Genomic DNA, 18,864 nt, shown 5'->3' on the forward strand with positions numbered 1-18,864 from the left:
TGTGCACGAGGAATTGGACGTCAAACTTTGAATATCTCACTTACTTTACTCGAGCTTATGTCCAGGATGTTTTATAGCTACAAGGAAAGAGTTGGACGTCCCACAGGTTGGGTTACTTTGACTTCTAAATTGCGTTTTGAGGCCGCAACGTGCGATAGGTTGCAACCAGTTGACTTTTGGTGATAATAGTGTTTATCGTCGTCGTTTTCAGAAGACTACACCCTCTCCGAAGAACACAGTCCACTAGAAATAAACCGAACGGAACAAATCTGTGGCTGTTTCGAAGCTGAAACGTGGCATTATACTGTACCGCCGGTGAAGAAGAAGGCAATGCTCGATGGACTGTTCTTATTTGAACGCCTTACATATGTTAGGCACCGAGATTTGGATAAGCACGTTGATGATGATATATGAGGGTGGAACCTCTTAATCGGTCGTGATTGCAACATCAAATGAATGTATGACTGGTCTGAGAGGTGCCGTAGCGTTTAACTTGTCGTTATAACGGAATGACGAGCGAGCGATACTGGAGATGATGGTATCGAACGAAGTAGATGTCATGAAACATCACAACTCGTCACCCAGTCCAAACCCCCTACCATCTCGGAAATTTCTGCGGTCTCACGGCCATTGGTTCCCGGCGTGGAGTTTTCGCCGGGAGGACGAGAACAAAACTCCCATCTATCATCATCGTTATTTTTATTTTGCTGCTGCCGTCACGTGGTTGCGATGTGACCCACATCACAATCCGACATCCACAAGGTTGATAATACCAAAGCCCCAAAATCCAACTTCGAGCTGCCACCGTCCGGTCTTGCCCCCAATCTTTCATTGGTCCTCGCTTGCTTCTGCAGGTTGTTCTGAGAAATTTCCCTCTCGGTCTCGGAGAGAGTCGCGGCTATAAAAGTCATCATCGAGAACCGAAACACGCAAGGATCAGAGCAGAGACCACGAGGGAAGAACAACCCTAACCCAACTAAAAATTAACATGGTTTATCACTCCCTTTCGCGGGCGTGAAGGAGGAGGAGAGAAGAAACAGTAGATGGAGTCAATCTCCTCCGCCGCCTCTTCCTCTCGCCGCCCCGCCAGCTTCTTCACCCAAGCCAATGCTCTCCTTCGCAAGAATCTCACCTTCCAGGTTTCGCCTCTCTCTCTCTCTCTCTCTATCTCTCGGGGATGAATAAAGAATCAAGTCATGAAATGGATTGCAATTCGATCAACGGTTTTGTCTTATGTTCTTTTTCTTCTTTCTTTCTTTGGATCATGCAAGTCTTTTAATTAACTGATTACTGTACTCATGTGCTCTTCCAAACCCCGCAGAAGCGGAACCTGAAGACCAACATCGGGATCGTCGCGTTCCCCATCTTTATCTGCGTCCTGATCGTCCTCATTCAGCGAGTGATCAACAACGAGCTGAACAAGGATAAGTTCCAATGCGGGTGCCAGGGAGGCGACTGCGGCCTCCAGTACTCGACGCTGGACCAGGTCGCCACTTGCCCCATTTCAAGCCCACCTGAGTGGTCCGCTCTCATCCAAGTTCCTCGCCCCCAGTATCGCGCCGTCAGAACTGACTTTTCTCTATCTGCCGACTTGCCCGATGAGTCCTGCAGAGCTTCCCAGTCCTGTCCCGCGGCAGTGCTCCTCACTGGCGGTAACCGATCCCTCGCGCAAAGTATGTGATGCTCACCCGATGAATTTGTCTCTTTTGGTTGATGCCATCAAGCAACGATCTGCTACGAATGAATAACTCTGAACTTGATTCATCATTGATAGGTCTAGCGCAGAGTCTGTTTCTAAGCTCTTCCTCTGCGTTGAATTTCTCGGATTATCCCAGTAGTTTGTCGAATGTCATCCTCGTAATATTCTTCTCTCTTGTTTTTTTTCTTTTTGTATATTTGACTCACCCACTTGAACCATTTTTACTCTTTCTTTGATCTTTAGGGGACGGATACACCTACCGAGAACACACAATTCATTGAACCAGCTTTTGTCTCTGACAGGCCCTTCTATGTAGTCCAACCGCAATGCACAACAAACGCAATAAGTCCAGTTTCGTTTAAAAACTCCAACATATCGATTGAGCTAGGTAGGGATTTTTTTTCTTGCTTATGTACAAGGCTACCTAGTTTTCTTCGCATCACCTTTTCAAATTATAAATTTATCTGAGATATGGTTTATTTAAATTATTTCACTATGCTGCAATTCTTAACTATAAACCTCACCTTTGTGGTTCTGTTTATATCGAAAACAATTTTATCTCAGCAGCCACATAGTATGTTAAAGAGGAACACTCTACTTTCTCCTCTTTTATACAACAGAAGAAAAGACAGGTCTTGTGCCCAAGAATATAGACAAGAAAATTGTTTGTGTGTTGCTTACTTCATATCCTTGTCGATTGCTTGTATGTAACGTCTTGCTGATTTCTCAAAACTGAAGAAACAAGTTACTCACTAATTCTTTCTCACCAATTCACTCTTTTTTTTTTAGGTGCCAAAATGAAGAACATACAACTTTAAGATCTAATTTTTCTATCCTAGATATTTGAAGAATCATGATGCTCAACAGTATAAAATTTGTCAAGCCAAATACTGACGTCTAAAGAAATTAAAGAATTTTTCAAACACTTCTTTAGAGGAGCAGCAGAAAAAACCTTATATACAAGCTTTCTGGCGCTTGCTAAGATATGAATGTAACCATCTCCTCACAACATGCATAGACTTATGCTCCTTATTTGTAATTAGGTTCATGATCCGTAGGTTAGTATTAGACCATTGTTTTTCCTACATAATGCCAATATTTATTTATTAGTTTTCTGAATTTTTTGATATCCTGTTTGATCACTATGAAATGAAGATTTGGAAGCACGATTGAAGTTCCTGTTTTGGCTAACGACCAAAAAAACGTATGGACACTTCCATTTATGTTTTGAGTTATTTTTTCCACAATAAAGTGTTATAGATATTAAATTAAGTCAATCTACATTAGAAATTTATTTGGGTTTTCTATCATGTTTCGTAAGTTACAAATAATAACACTGATGCAGGATTTTATTTATAACTTATGAACTCGCATACGATAAAAGTCTAATTGGAACAAAAAGTCTTTTTATGGCAAAGAGTTATCTTGTTGTGAAATTATAACCATCATAAAATCATAACACAAGTGTAATCTTATCTTGTATATAAACAACTGTCTCATTTATGTATGGGAGGTCTCTTGAAGAATGGAACCACAAACAGTTGGTACATCTTCTTCTCTTGTCTTTTTGCAGTATAGATGAAGATGGTCAAAGAGCCACATCATGAAAAAGTAAAGGGAAATAAAAATCAATGTGCATTATTTTACATGATATTGGTGGAAAGGAGTTAATAAAGTGGAAAAATAATTTCAAAGATGCATTAGAATATTAGTTCTTGTGATTAAATCTTAGAAAAATTACCATCATGTTCTTTCTGCAAACTTCAGTATTGTTTAGGCCTCAACATCTGAAACCTACAAAAGTGTGGACTTTTGACTTAAACTAGGTTGGCTCTAAATTTTGCACAGAATGTCAAATAATAAAATCCATGCTTATTGGAACGTTTACAACCATTATTAAAAAGATGTGGTACAAGATTGTTTGAGGTTATATTCTCCAGATGCTTATATCATCACCTTTAAACTTTTGCTAAAATATGCTATGTTCTGAATCTTTAATTTTTGGAAATCGGTATAGGGTTAAAGTGTGTTCAAGGTTTGACTTTGTGGCGCGATAATTCATCATTGATAAATGATGAGTTGTTTAAGGGTTATCGACAAGGAAATTCAGAGAGGAAGGCAAATGAGTTCATTGCAGGTGATCTTCTTAAAGTTCTTGGTCTTCGTTTTTCTTTTCTTGGAGTTTGACTTCGCTTGTTTATACCAATAATGATTTCTCTTGCAGCCTATGACTTCTTGAATTCTGATGAGAATGGTTTCAATTTAAACATTTGGTACAACTCAACCTATAATAATGACACTGGTTTTGTTGAAGTTGCATTGGTTCGCGTTCCTCGCACAGTGAATGCGGTACGTATGCTCACCACTTTTGTAATCTCCGATATTTCAAATTGTCTGGTGGTATTTTAATTTCTACCAACTGATTGGCTACTCATACCAGGAGTAAGTATGATAAAAAATCTACATGGTCACTCGAACTTTTTTGCTTGTTTCTTCTTGCTAAGAATGAAAACTCACAATTCTAAAAGATTAAGAAGGTCAGACTGGCAGAATGAAGTCGTTGTGCGTGTGTGCAATTTTGTGTCAGTTGGAGAGTAGTTGGGTTTTTTTCTTTTTATATTTGCATTTTCATTGCTCCACTAAGATTGCTTCATTTATGATTGTCTCTATTTTTTTCTTTGTTTACTGGAGTAGTAGAAAGTAGAAACTATCGTTAGTTTTTTTACATAATAATGGTGGTTATCCCTTGGATGGGGCACCTTTAATTATTTATAAATATTAAACAACCTCATCTTGAGAATTTTATCTGGATTATTGTTCTTAGATGCATCCAACTCCTAAGGAAACTAATGAAAGTGTAGCACCTACCGTAAGACACCTGAGCAGTTATTCAAACTCCATAGTGGAAAGCATAATAAGTTTTCTATGGAATTTAATGTATTTAACTGAAGCGAACAGCTCAGACTCCTTGCTTTTGGCCCTATGTTCGATTATTCTATTTTATTCTTTCTTCACTATTGAGTAAGGTGTTAATTTTGATTATACTATTCATCAAATACCTTTTCAGTGTATTTTTAATGTATTCCAAGTTATGAATGAGATCAATATTTCACTGGATGTCCATATGTTGTAAGACCATTTAATCATTCGCCTGAAATTTGAGGGAGAAAATCTAGAGAGAGCTAGTTGGCTAACTTACAATACTGGCCATATGTTAAGCGGATTATCAGTTCTGTTTTGCATGCCTTGTGTGCTTTTCACATCATGTATATTTAACTGTCTATTTATGGCTTTGTGTCTAAACAATAAGAAAATAAAAATGAGGCTCACCTTGATGATCACTCCTAACACTAATTTAATTTTTTAGTTTATTCATTTTTGTCCCTGAATTAATATCAATATAGAATACATCATTATTATTTGATCTTTTACAAAATCATTCATCTTTGTGTTTTATAGGCCTCCAATGCCTACCTGAAGTTTCAAAAAGGTGTTGGTGCAATGGTAATGTTTGATTTTGTTAAAGAAATGCCAAAAACTGGAACAGACCGGAGGTTTGACTTTTCTTCACTTCTTGGTCCATTATTCTTCACGTGGATCATCGAGCTACTTTTCCCAGTAAGTTTAATAAGACATAATGTGCATAATATAGATATACTAAAGTTATGTCCTTGTATGCCATAAATTTAGTGCAAACTGCTAAGTTTATGTGGTGCAACATGTCTTTGCGTGGTATTTCTCTTCTTGGAAGTTTGCTTATTCACATGTCATGGACTTCATTCTACGAATATCTGCAGAGTACCTTTGCTTAATCTACTCTTCTAAGATTCTGTTAACCATGGCTAAGTAAAGCTTTGTTTCTCATGTAGGTTATTCTCACATATATTGTCTACGAGAAGCAACAAAAGTTACGAATCATGATGAAAATGCATGGGCTAAAGGATGGACCTTACTGGTTCATATCTTACATTTATTTTTTCTCTCTATCAGCAGTCTACATGATATGTTTTGTGATATTTGGCTCTCTAATAGGTAACATAAGCTGACATCTTCATTAGTTTGTGCATGAAAATAATAAGCTTTTTCTTAATTGGATAAACTTTCTCCATCTCAGGTCTAAAATTTTTCAGATTGAATGACTACAGCATACAAGTTGTTTTCTATTTCATTTACATAAACTTGCAGATAGCGGTGGCCTTTCTTATAGCACCTTTATTTTCTGCTGTGAAAACTGCCACAGGTGAGAATTAAATGACTAAATGATTGAAATAAAAAGAAATATATCTTGCTAAATCTTCTGATAGAAGTATATAGAAACCCATTTTGATGATATGAAATCTGATGCTGCAGTGTTTGGTTACATTTATGTATTCGGTTCTGGCTTACTGGGAGAGTTCCTCTTGCGTTTTTTTATTGAAGATACCAGCTTCCCAAGTAAGTGAGAACATCACATGAAATTCTTTCATATGATACAATCTTAAAGATATTTTGACCTGAAATTTTATGTTCAATCATATTTCAAGAAGAAGATTGTTTTTTTATTCTTTTGAGTTCTAAGCATTACAGAGAGGAGCTTTCTTTATTTTTCAGGAGGTTGGATTCTAGTCATGGAGCTTGTTCCTGGATTTTCCTTGTATCGTGGGCTATTTGAGTTTTCACAGTATTCTTTTAGTGGAGATAATATGGGGACTTCTGGTATGAAGTGGGGAGATTTAGATGATAGTCAAAATGGAATGAAAGCTGTGTTGATTATAATGTTTGTTGAGTGGCTAGTTCTGCTTGTAGTTGCATTCTACTTGGATCAGGTAATAGGAGGTGGAATCAGGAAGGATCCTATTTTTTTTCTACGCTATTTCCAGAAGAAGTCTTCAGTATCCCAAAGAAAGCCTAGTTTTCAGAGACAAGGATCCAAAGTTTTTGTTGAAATGGAGAGACCTGATGTTTCTCAAGAAGTAAGTTGCACTATTTGCCAGCATTGCCAGTCAACTATTTTGTTGTGCTCTGTTTTCATATATGAATAGCCAGGAACAATTTGTCTGAATGTCAATTGATCAGAATTTAAAAAGTTCATTTCCCAGAAAAGCAAACCCTTCCTCTGTTCAATGTATGTCTTAAAATGTTTGCACATTAGACAGGCCATGCAGAATCAGAAATTTAGAAAAAAAAATATTTTTTATGGATTGCTTAATAGAAAGAGGGCTTGTTAAATCTCAGTTTTTATTTTGAATTTTACACAATTATTTTAGTTTCAACTGAAAGCAACTCAAGGAGTGATTAAAATACTCTTGGTACTTGAACCTGAAGTATTAAAATATGTTGACTATTTTGTAAAGACAGACCATTGGTGATGGCAAAATGCATTAAGTTCGCAAGTCTCAGGAAATGGATATCTTCTTTAAGTTAAACCTATGCTGGATTGTTATGTATTTCTAATTAACTCAAGAACTAGCTATCCAATTAAGGGTTAGTTATCTTAGATTATATTGCTTTTCTTAGATTTTGTAAGATCTAAATGTCCAAAAATATTAGTCCACAACTTATTTTATTTGCTGATTACTTGTATTCTTTGGAATACGCTGTCATGATCAGCCTAGCTATTTTTCTTTTATATCTTGCAGGTTGTGTTGTCTCTTAATATTGCATTTAACTGTCTTCTTTGACAACCCTTAATTAATTTTCATCATTCATTTAATGCCTTTATTCATGTTAGAGAGAAGTTGTGGAGCAACTGCTACTGGAATCCAGTTTTAGTCATGCAGTCATTTCTGATAATCTCAAAAAAGTCTACCCTGGACGGGATGGAAATCCAGACAAACTTGCAGTTCGAGGGCTGTCTCTTGCTTTACCTAATGGTGAATGTTTTGGCATGCTTGGCCCTAATGGTGCTGGAAAAACTACCTTTATCAATATGGTTAGTGGCAACTTTGTTCACTTAGGTTTTCTCTAAATGAACGCATTACATTGAGATGCTTACCTAGAGTTATTAACCTCATCAGTGACTGCATTATATAGACTTGGGTTTATCATCTCTTCCAAAAGTTAACTGGCAGTTGTTTGACATGTACATTCTTCTGTTAGTGATATGAAATCCATTTTCTTGAAAAGAAAGTTCATTCCACTTGTCTTTGCTGAATTTTTTGGTCCCTATAAAGGCAATTTTAGAATTGGAGAAGGTAAACTTTTAAGAATCCATCTAGAGTTTTTTTATATGATATTTAGATTGACTGCAATTTTTTTTTCAATTGGAATGACTCTAAAATATGTTAGACCATACAAAAATTGTCCTAACACCTGTATCCACAGATGATTGGGCTTATTACACCGACCTCCGGCACTGCTTATGTTCAGGGAGTGGACATAAGGACCAATATGGACGAAATTTACACAAGCATGGGTGTATGCCCACAGCATGAGTAAGAGCTCCAAATCTTAGGATTTCACAGTTTTAGTAGTTTCATGAAGAGAACTATTATCATCTTCAATTGAACCATTGTTAGTCTTATTAGTCGTCATTGTACTGCACAGCTTGCTTTGGGAGACATTAACTGGCAGAGAACATCTATTATTTTATGGTCGACTGAAAAACCTTAAAGGTGCTGCATTGCTGCAGGTATTACATCATTATCAATCTGGTGTCTTATACCCGAGTTAAAATTTTGATTTTAGACATATGTTACTTACTGCTTTACATACAGAATTATTTTGAGAACTAAATAGATTTTCAGGTGCACCTTATGCACTTTAGCTGCTTATGTCTTGATCTATATGCCAACTTCTATTTCATCAGCTTCAGAAACACGGGGTAATGATCTTTTCCAACAAAGTAATAATAGGAGTGTCTAAACATATGCATATTGCAGCTTTTAGTAGGCCAATATGATGAGAATGTTCATGAGTTCCACCAACATTTAGCAATTAAAGGTTGGGAAACAAATGTTGTTTTTGTTATTAATGGTAATTGAACAAAATCTTATATCTGGACATGATTGTTCATTAGTCCAACCAAGCAAGTTTTAAAGTGAATATGAAAGAAGGTACCACGTCGTAACTGAATTGATCAATTTGCTTCCTATGTAAGGAACCTTTCTGTTTTAGTCTTCTTCCATGGAGCCATCTACGTGTTGCTTATCAGCAAGTTCCCCTGGTCAAACAATGTAAAATATCTACATTATCAAATATTTTAGTTAGGTAAGGAAAATATTTTGTATGGAACTAGCATCCTGCTTATTTTAAAAAATGTAGTAGTTCCTTGAAATGAGAATGAATTCCTTATATGATGAGGAAAGCGATGAGAACTATCACAAGAGAGAGATTAAAAAAAATGTTAGACATATGTTTGTACCTTCAAACAAATGCAGTTACGAGGTCATGGGACCTCGAAGTAGTTAGATTTATGAATTTGTATCCTATGAGTATTTAAGTTTCTTAGAGTGCACCTGCATTGTGTAAATACAAAGACTTCCCAGCATCTCTGTTTTATGATGCCCTTTTTCATTTCCTTACAGGCCGTTGATGAATCTTTGAAGAGTGTAAATTTGTTTTATGGTGGTGTTGGAGATAAACAAGCTGGAAAATATAGCGGTGGAATGAAAAGGAGGCTGAGTGTCGCAATTTCACTGATTGGTGATCCTAAGGTATATGTGTTGCTGATGATTTTAGACCTTTAAATTGAATAGCAAATAAAACAAAATCATATAAGAAAAATTTACAATTTGATATTATGTCAGGTTGTGTACATGGATGAACCAAGCACAGGACTAGACCCAGCATCAAGAAACAACTTATGGAATGTTGTGAAGAATGCAAAAAGAGACCGGGCAATTATACTCACAAGTATCAATATTTCCACCACATTTTTGCTGATGTCAAGTCTGGGCTCTAGCAAGAACAGACTATGATATATTATTGCATAAACATTTTTAGCTGATATATTGTCTTTTCCTAAATAATACAAAAATTAACTATTAACTTGTGCCAATAGTGCAGATTCAATCAACAATTTCATTGCATTTTTATTATTAGTTATTTCTATGCCAATAATTGTTTCTAATTGTTTTCAGCACACTCCATGGAGGAAGCCGAGGTATTGTGTGATCGTCTGGGCATCTTTGTTGATGGAGGTTTCCAGTGCATAGGAAACCCAAAGGAGGTAGGATAATATGCAATTTTTATACATGGATGTTGATGCTTTTTGCAAAACATGATTTTACAATTTTTACTGGGTTAGCCAAAGTTTGAGCTACATGATCGGTTAAACAAGTTGTTAACACAATTTTAACCTGGCAATACAAGTTTGAAATATCACACAAAGCCCATGTTTAAGGAGTAGGATGTACTAAAAAGATTTCCATTCACTGGTGTGTTATGGCAGCTCAAGGCTAGGTACGGTGGATCGTATGTCTTCACAATGACCACATCCGTAAACGAGGAAGAGGAGGTTGAAAGCTTAGTTCGGCAGCTATCTCCAAGTGCAAACAAGATATATCATATTTCTGGGACCCAAAAATTCGAGTTGCCCAAGCAGGAGGTCAGAATTGCTGATGTCTTCCGAGCAGTCGAGATCGCAAAGAGTAAATTCACGATTCACGCATGGGGTCTGGCTGACACCACATTGGAGGATGTCTTCATCAAAGTTGCCAAAGGCGCACAATCGTTGAATGTGCTTTCGTGATTCTTGCTGCAGCTGCCATCTATATCACCTTGCTCGATAATTTTGTATTCCAACTTCCTCAACAAATTCTTGCTGCTAAGTTATTTTACCTTTATGCTTTGATTATTCTATGATCCATATGTAGATAGATAGCATACGAATTCATGGAATGTGGATTAATATTTGTGGTTGATTATGAAATTCTCAGAAGTAGAATAAGTTTTCATCGTCTGCAGCACTATTTTTATGTATATCTTCTCGTGACTCCTTTCAATAATACTATGCTGTGCTTCTTTTCATGTTATCATTTGTATTAGATGGTAGCAACCAGTCTCCAAATTGGACATTTTGCTGGTTGGCAGTTGAATCTAACCGTAAAGCATCCCTTTAAAACTGAATTTGACTATGATACAATTAAATATGATCTTAAAATATATCCCTCTACGATGATATAATTGAATCTGATGGTAAAATATCTCCTATCTCTAAAACGTTATCGATCCAAGACAAATAGGCAGTGTTACCCAACACCAACCAAATGGTTGCGGTCACCAAAAGAAAAATCCAGGAAGAAGAGGCTCTGGCCTCGCATCGTTGACCGACGCTTGCTTAACGTCGTTCTCGAGATATTTTGGTTGGTCAATGCGTCGGGTTGTCATTTCGATAATGATGTGGTTGTCCGGCACCAAACGCCAGTGCGCATCCTTTCCTAACGAACAAGCAAGAAGAAGGAAGACATAGAGAGAGAGAGAAGACAGATGTGCAGGGCCGGCCCCTTCATTTCTCATGCATTCATCCCTCACAATCCAATATATAAACCTATGCCAGCAAAGACCAAATAATTGCTTCCTTTTGTAGTATGATATTATCGACAAAGGTGGTGGATAGAGGTGTCGATCGGACTTTATTAATCCAACTGCAGTAATATAATATTATATAGAAGACGCATCGTTCGGACTTTATTGATCCATCCAACCGGACGTCGTCGGAGAGAGGAACTTTCGTATATACCGTCGACCGACCGAGAGAAGAAGAAGAAGACGATATTTCTGGGGTTGGTGCGTGTTCCGTGCATCGCATTAATTAGCGTTTGCTGCCAAAGCCTTTCGTGGTCCATCGAACAAGCAATAATGTGATGGATTCTTTCGTGGTCCATCGAACTTGGACGACGAGGCAGAGAGAGCGTGAAGGAGGAGGGCAGGCGAGTCTCCGTCACGGCTATAAATACTCTATCCATCTCATACAAGTGGTAAGAGTACGATTAGGAGGGCTTCTCCACTCCGAACCGAAGACGAATGCGATCAAAGAGTCGTATAAAAATCGATTGATTTGATTTGATTTGATTCTCCTCGTGTCCCATTCATTATCATAGATTCTATTCGTGTGGTGCTGAAATGCCGTGCCGGCGACTTTGTCTTTTAGATCCGATGATGATGCATATATCGGTATGTCAGTACACTCGGAATCTCAATCACTACAATTTCATTCATCGTCATGTCACAGATATAATCCTGGACCTTCGATAATGAATCAATCGGATCGATTTATGAGTCAACAATATTCGTGACACCATTCGTTACAATGGCATTGATCGACTAATCACGAACATTACTATTTTATAAAAACAAATCAAATTAAAAAAAAATTGATGGATATAATTTTTTGGATATGTTGTAATGGCATCTCAACCAATCTGGTGGCAATTGAGAGCTTTTCTAAAAATTTTATATGATTTATATAACTCCTTTAGATCGATACTCTGATTTTGGGGTCCAATCAAAATCAAGATATCCTATACCATGAGTTAATTTTTGTGAATCATACGTTTATCATGGTTTGTTGAAAATGAGAAAATAAAAAGATACTAAACTGTTCATATACTGAATAAATAAAAAAAATTAAAATATTTTCTAAATTATAAAAATTATTATAGAGGTCCATCCGATTATAATTGAAAACTTTTTTAAAAATTTTTAATTTTGACTATAAACCTCTATAACATATTTTCTAATTTAGAGATTTATTTTTTGATAATTTCTAGAATTTTTCAGAATTTGAATAGTTTGATGTTTACTTATCTTCTCCATCTTTTTTTATATTTTATTTTCACCAAAACATGATTTACAATATTTTTTGACATTTGAGTTTCTAAATATATCCATAAGCTATGGGAAAAAAAAATTGGTTTTAAAAAATTAAATCTTAGTATGTGATACCTTGATTTTGGTTTAGACCCCAAAATGGAAGTATCAACCCTAAGGAATAGTCCAAATATTATGAAATGTTTTGGAAAACTTTTAATTTCGACTATATTAACCCTATAACATATTTTCTAATTTTTTGATTTTTTTTCTTCAAAATATGAATAGTTTTTGTTTTCTTGTTTTCTCTATTTTTATTTTCACTAAACCATCATGCTTTTTTTTTATGCAAGGTTGACATTTTAGCTTCTAAATATGTCTTTAAACTATGAAAAAAATTGACAAAGAAATTAAATCATAGTATATGATGTTAGGATCGAGAGCACTAAGAGGGGGGGGGGGGGTGAATTAGTGCAGCGGAAATCTTACAACGATTAAAAACCAAAAGCTGCGTTTGTTCAAAAACTATTATGATGCAAAGGCAAATTCTCAGTTTGCGTCTAAGCGCAGATTGCGTCTAAGCGCAGTTTTGCGTCTAAGCGCAGTTTTGCGTCTAAACTCAGATTTACGTCTAAATGCAGATTTACGTCTAAACACAGATTTACGTCTAAACGCAGTTTTACGTCTAAACGTAGTTTTACGTCTAAACGCAGATTTACGTCTAAACGCAGTTTTACGTCTAAACGCAGTTTTACGTCTAAACGCAGTTTTACGTCTAAACGCAGTTTTACGTCTAAACGTAGATTTATGTCTAAACGCAGTTAGACGCAGATTTACGTCTAAACTTTGAAACTCGTTTGTATACTCGCAGAAGGCAGTATGCAGCTGAAACCAAGACGTAAACGTGAACTGAAATCTGATGATTGAGCGAAGAAAGCCGATTTACGTCTGAATGCAGTTTTACGTCTAAATGTTGAAACTCGTTCGTAAAATCGTAGAGGACAGATTGCAGTTATTAATAGGATTAAAATGTAAGCGTAAACTGCAAGGAAGCTCGTTCGTAAAAGCACGGAAAACAGTTCTGCAGAATCAAACGTAAACGTAAACTGTAATGTATGAAAATACGAGTTTACGTCTGAATGCAGATTTGGAAGAACAGCACTTAGAACTTGTTCGTGAAAGCGCAGAGAGCAGTAGTGATGAGGGAGGTTTGCAGTAATGATAAAGTGCTCGAAAATAAACGCAAACCAGAGATTTAGAGTGGTTCGGTCAGCCTTGACCTACTCCACTTTTGGCTTCCTCCACCGATGAGGTTGCCGACGTCAACTAGGTGCCTTCCTTCAATGGGCGAAGGCCAAACTTCCCTCTTACAATTTCTCTCCTTTTGACAGGCTTAGGAGACAACCTTTACAGAACTTTCTCTCCTCACTTTACAATTGAAAACTTGAAGAACAGAAGGAGGAGACTTAAAGGCTTTACAACACTTTTGAGCTCTTTAGAATCACAGAAAAGATCACGATTTCGGTATATGTCTGTATCTTTTCAGTGCTGAATGGGTGGGGTATTTATAGGCCCCAACCCAATTCAAAATTCGAGCTCAAAACGATCAAATCGATCAAATCCCAGAATTCTGGGATCAGGCGGTTGCACCTCTCGACTGGAGAGGTGGCACCGCCTGGCAGAGCTCGAAGACTGAGCTCTGCCGATTGCTTCTCTCTGCCAGAGCTCGAAGACTGAGCTCGATGGTTGCATCACCTGGCAGAGCTCGAAGACTGAGCTTGGTGATTGCATCACCTGGCAGAGCTCGAAACTGAGCTCGGTGGTTGCATCACCTGGCAGAGCTCCAAGCTGAGCTCAGGCTGATCCACCTCTCTGCCAGAGCTCGAAGACTGAGCTTGGTGAATGCATCACCTGGCAGAGCTCGAGACTGAGCTCAGGCTGATGCACCTCTCTGCCAGAGCTCGAAGACTGAGCTCGGTGGTTGCATCGCCTGGCAGAGCTCGGAACTTGAGCTCTGGCGGTGCAACCTCTTGGCTGGGGCGGTTGCACCTCCCAGCCTTGCAGCCCTGGCGGTTGCACCTCCTGGCTGGGGCGGTTGCACCTCCCAACCCCACAGCCCAGGCGGTTGCACCTCCTGGCTGGGGCGGTTGCACCTCCCAACCCCACAGCCCAGGCGGTTGCACCTCCTGGCTGGGGCGGTTGCACCTCCTGGTGCAATCAGGGTCCGAATGGTTCACTCCATTCGGCCCACTTTGAATCTTTTCAGGGGCCCAATTGCCCCAGGATTAAGCTAATGGGATCACCTCCCATTTTCATGCTTAATCATCATGCTAACTACGATTAACTCTAAGACAACTTCTGCAGCTTTGCTCCGATGCGTCAATCGCTTCTTCCGGCGAGTTTCCTGCCAACTTCCGTCGATCAACCGATAACCCTCGGTGATCCTTCTGCGGACATCCGGCATACTCCTGGACTTTGCGACGATCCACTTGGCGAGTTCCGACGAGCTTCGCTTGGCAAGCTTCTGGACTTCTCGGATCTGTTCTCTCTGAACCTCCGACGACCGTCCGAACTTCCGTCGAACTCTCGAACTCCCAACGTGATCATGATCTTGACTCCGACGCAACTCCTGCTGCTTGTCTTACTCTCATCGTAGTTAATCCTGCACACTTATCTCAACACATAGATTAGATAACAAATGACAATTGACTTCATCATCAAAATCCGAGATTCAACAATCTCCCCCTTTTTGATGATGACAATCAATTGATAAAGGAGTTGTCCTTAACTCCCCCTATCTATATGCCATAGTTGAGATAAGTCAACCTTGAATTCAAGACCTAAGAATTCAAGTGACGTATTGATAAGTTAGATCAGTTAAACTTATCAATGCTCCCATCATGATGCCTATCATGATGTATCTCTTCAAGAATTATGTCAAGGCATGACATACATCATCAAGTTTGTATGATAGTGTTTGTAACCATTCATCATGTAATCATATAAAGCTACGAAGGACTTTTTACATGATGCTCACATTTGAGATTTTCTAGTAAGTTTGCATTTTCTTCACAATATCAAATCAAGATATGATGTAGTACATGTTCACATATCTCTTGGTGATGCAAGGATGGCATAACATTGTTTATAGCATCACTCAAGTATTTGCAACTATGACATAGATATGATTATGGCAGTTCAGCTATGACATAGTGTTTATCAATTCATATTTTTCTCCCCCTTTGTCATCAACAAAAAGCATGATAGCATTATCAAGCATATAAAGGAAGTCATGACACATATATCTCTTTATTGTTTTTTGCTTGACGAAGGAAAGTCATTTTCCAAAGAGTTTTCATAAGAGTGTACGGGAATATCCCATTTTTAGCATACAACCCGAAAAATGAACTTCTTACATGCATTTGGTTAAAAATATTTGTCACATAATTTGCAACATGTTATTTGATCAAGCGTTGTCAAGGCATGTAATAGTAATAACATTTGAAAAATAAATTTAAGTATTCGGACACATCAACATTCCTAATTCTCTTCTTATGTAATCAAATTGTTCTTCACATAGGGGTTTTGTGAAGATATCAGCTAGTTGATGTTTGGTATCAATAAACTCTATGGTTACATCATGATTAGTGACATGATCTCGTATAAAGTGATGTCTAATATCAATGTGTTTTGTTCTTGAGTGTTGTATAGGATTTTTAGTTAAGCATATTGCACTCGTGTTATCACATTTAATGGGAATATCTTTAAGATTCACTTTGTAATCTTCTAAAGTGTTTTTCATCCATACAACTTGTGCACAGCATGCACTTGCTGCAATGTATTCAGCTTCGGTTGTTGATAGGGCAACCGAGTTTTGTTTCTTAGATGACCAGGATACAAGGGCATGTCCTAAAAATTGACATGATCCTGATGTGCTTTTTCTGTCTAGTTTACAGCCAGCGAAGTCCGCATCAGCATAGGCTGTTAATTCAAAATTTTCTGATTTTGGGTACCATAATCCTAGATTGGTAGTTCCATTAAGATATCTAAGTATTCTTTTGACTGCTTTGAGATGAGATATCTTAGGGTCTGATTGAAATCTAGCACAAAGTCCTACACTGAACATGATGTCTGGTCTGGTGGCAGTGAGGTAAAGTAAACTTCCTATCATACCCCTATAGGTTTTTTGATCGAAGCTTTCTCCATTCTCATCAATTTCTAACTTAGTGGAGGTGCTCATAGGGGTGTCAATGGCTTTTGAATTATTCATTTTGAACTTCTTTAGTAAACTCACAGCATATTTGGTCTGACTAATAAAGATGCCATTGCTTAGTTGTTTGATTTGTAGGCCTAAGAAGAATGTTAACTCTCCCATTAGACTCATTTCGAATTCATGACTCATAGTTTTCGCAAAGGATTCACAAAGAGATTCATTTGTAGAACCAAAGATAATGTCATCAACATAAATCTGAACAATGAGAAAATCATTTTCAAAATTCTTGATAAACAATGTAGTATCAACCTTGCCTTTTATGAAATCATTTTTAATGAGAAAAGAACTAAGTCTCTCATACCAAGCCCTTGGGGCTTGTTTTAAACCATAGAGAGCTTTAGTTAATCTAAACACATGATTAGGGTAGCCATTATTTTCAAATCCAGGAGGTTGTTCAACATAAACTTCTTCGGAAATGAAACCATTTAGAAAAGCGCTTTTAACATCCATTTGAAATAACTTAAAATTATTGCAACTAGCGTAGGCAAGGAGCATCCTTATGGCTTCCAATCGAGCCACAGGTGCGAAGGTTTCTTCGTAATCGATACCTTCTTCTTGGTTGAAACCTTTGGCCACTAATCTAGCCTTGTTTCTAACCACGATACCATTTTCATCTTGCTTGTTTCTAAAGACCCATTTAGTACCAATTACTAAATGGTCATTTGGCCTAGGAACAAGCGTCCACACCTCATTTCTCTCAAATTGATTTAATTCATCTTGCATTGCGATAATCCATGAATCATCTTTCATGGCTTCATCAACACATTTGGGTTCAATTTGGGAGAGAAAAGCGGCGTTGGCACAAAAGTTTTTAAAAGAAGATCGTGTTTGAACCCCCTTTGATGTGTCTCCTAGGATTAGCTCCTTAGGATGAGCATCTATATACTTCCAATCCTTGGGTAAGGATGTTTTGGAAGTGGATGCAACCAAGTTGCTAGTTGGAGACGGGGTTTCGTTTAAATTCAAGGAATCAAAATTAATATCATCATCAAGATCATTTTTCTTAATTTCTGAAATCTCATTCAAAACAACATGGATGGATTCTTCAATAATTAAGGTTCTTTTATTGAAGATGCGAAAAGCTTTAGAAACCGAAGAATAACCAAGAAAGATTCCTTCATCAGATTTAGCATCGAATTTTCCTAAGTTATCCTTTTCATTCAAGATAAAACACTTACACCCAAAGACTTTAAAATATGAGACATTGGGTTTTTTGTTATTCCATAACTCATAAGGAGTTTTGGTGAGTAAGGGTCTTACTAGGACTCTGTTTAAAATATAACATGCAGTGTTTACAGCTTCGGCCCAAAAATATTTGGGTAGGCTATGTTCATTCAACATGGTTCTTGCCATTTCTTGCAAATTTCGATTTTTTCTTTCTACTACCCCATTTTGTTGAGGATTTCTTGGAGTAGAGAAGTTATGGTTGTATCCGTTGAGTTCACAAAATTCTTGGAAGTCATGGTTTTGAAATTCTCCACCGTGATCACTTCTAATTGACGAAATCATAGATTCCTTCTCATTTTGAACAAGTTTACAAAACTTGGTAAAATGTCTAAAGCATTCATTTTTTTGTTTTAAGAAGTAGGTCCATGTATATCTGCTGTAGTCATCAATAATGACAAAGGCGTATTTGCTACCTCCTAGACTCGATGTAGAGATTGGTCCGAACAAGTCCATATGGATCAATTGTAAGGGCCTAGAAGTGCTTATTTGATTCTTAGCTTTGAAGCTACCCCTAATTTGCTTACCTAATTGGCAAGCATCACATACATTATCTTTGATGAACTTGATATGAGGAATTCCTCTTACAAGTTCTCTAGATGATACTTGATTGATTAGTTTCATGCTAGCATGACCTAATCTTCTATGCCATAGCCAAGCATCCTCATTCATAACGGCAAAGCACATTTCATCACATAAGTCATTGATGTCAATAGTGTATACGTTGTTTTGTTTTAATGCAATCATAGATACATTTTTTTGTGGTTTTTCAATGATGCAGGCATTAGATTCAAATCTTATAATATATCCTTTATCACATAATTGACTAATGCTCAAGAGGTTATGTTTTAAACCATCAACTAGTAAAACATCTTCAATAGAGAGGTTGGATTTGTTACCTATGGTTCCTTTGCCAATGATTTTACCCTTGTTGTTG

At 37.3% G+C, this 18,864-nt stretch overlaps 1 protein-coding gene across 1 annotated transcript; it reads left to right on the forward strand.

Moving 5' to 3' along the window:
• The first annotated feature begins 671 nt into the window (after window positions 1-671).
• On the forward strand, window positions 672-10,575 carry LOC135679459 (ABC transporter A family member 7-like). Its single transcript, XM_065193238.1, has 18 exons — window positions 672-1,139; window positions 1,322-1,673; window positions 1,775-1,857; window positions 1,943-2,087; window positions 3,717-3,836; window positions 3,924-4,048; window positions 5,159-5,317; window positions 5,569-5,731; window positions 5,814-5,939; window positions 6,050-6,133; window positions 6,290-6,651; window positions 7,410-7,610; window positions 8,003-8,112; window positions 8,225-8,309; window positions 9,205-9,333; window positions 9,427-9,532; window positions 9,760-9,848; window positions 10,071-10,575. Exons 1-18 carry the CDS (start codon window positions 1,044-1,046, stop codon window positions 10,368-10,370), a joined length of 2,835 nt encoding a protein of 944 aa, XP_065049310.1. The 5' UTR covers window positions 672-1,043; the 3' UTR covers window positions 10,371-10,575.
• The last annotated feature ends 8,289 nt before the right edge of the window (window positions 10,576-18,864 follow it).

The sequence above is a fragment of the Musa acuminata genome, chromosome BXJ1-7, assembly GCF_036884655.1.
Source record: "Musa acuminata AAA Group cultivar baxijiao chromosome BXJ1-7, Cavendish_Baxijiao_AAA, whole genome shotgun sequence".
In the NCBI taxonomy this organism is placed as follows: Eukaryota; Viridiplantae; Streptophyta; class Magnoliopsida; order Zingiberales; family Musaceae; genus Musa; species Musa acuminata.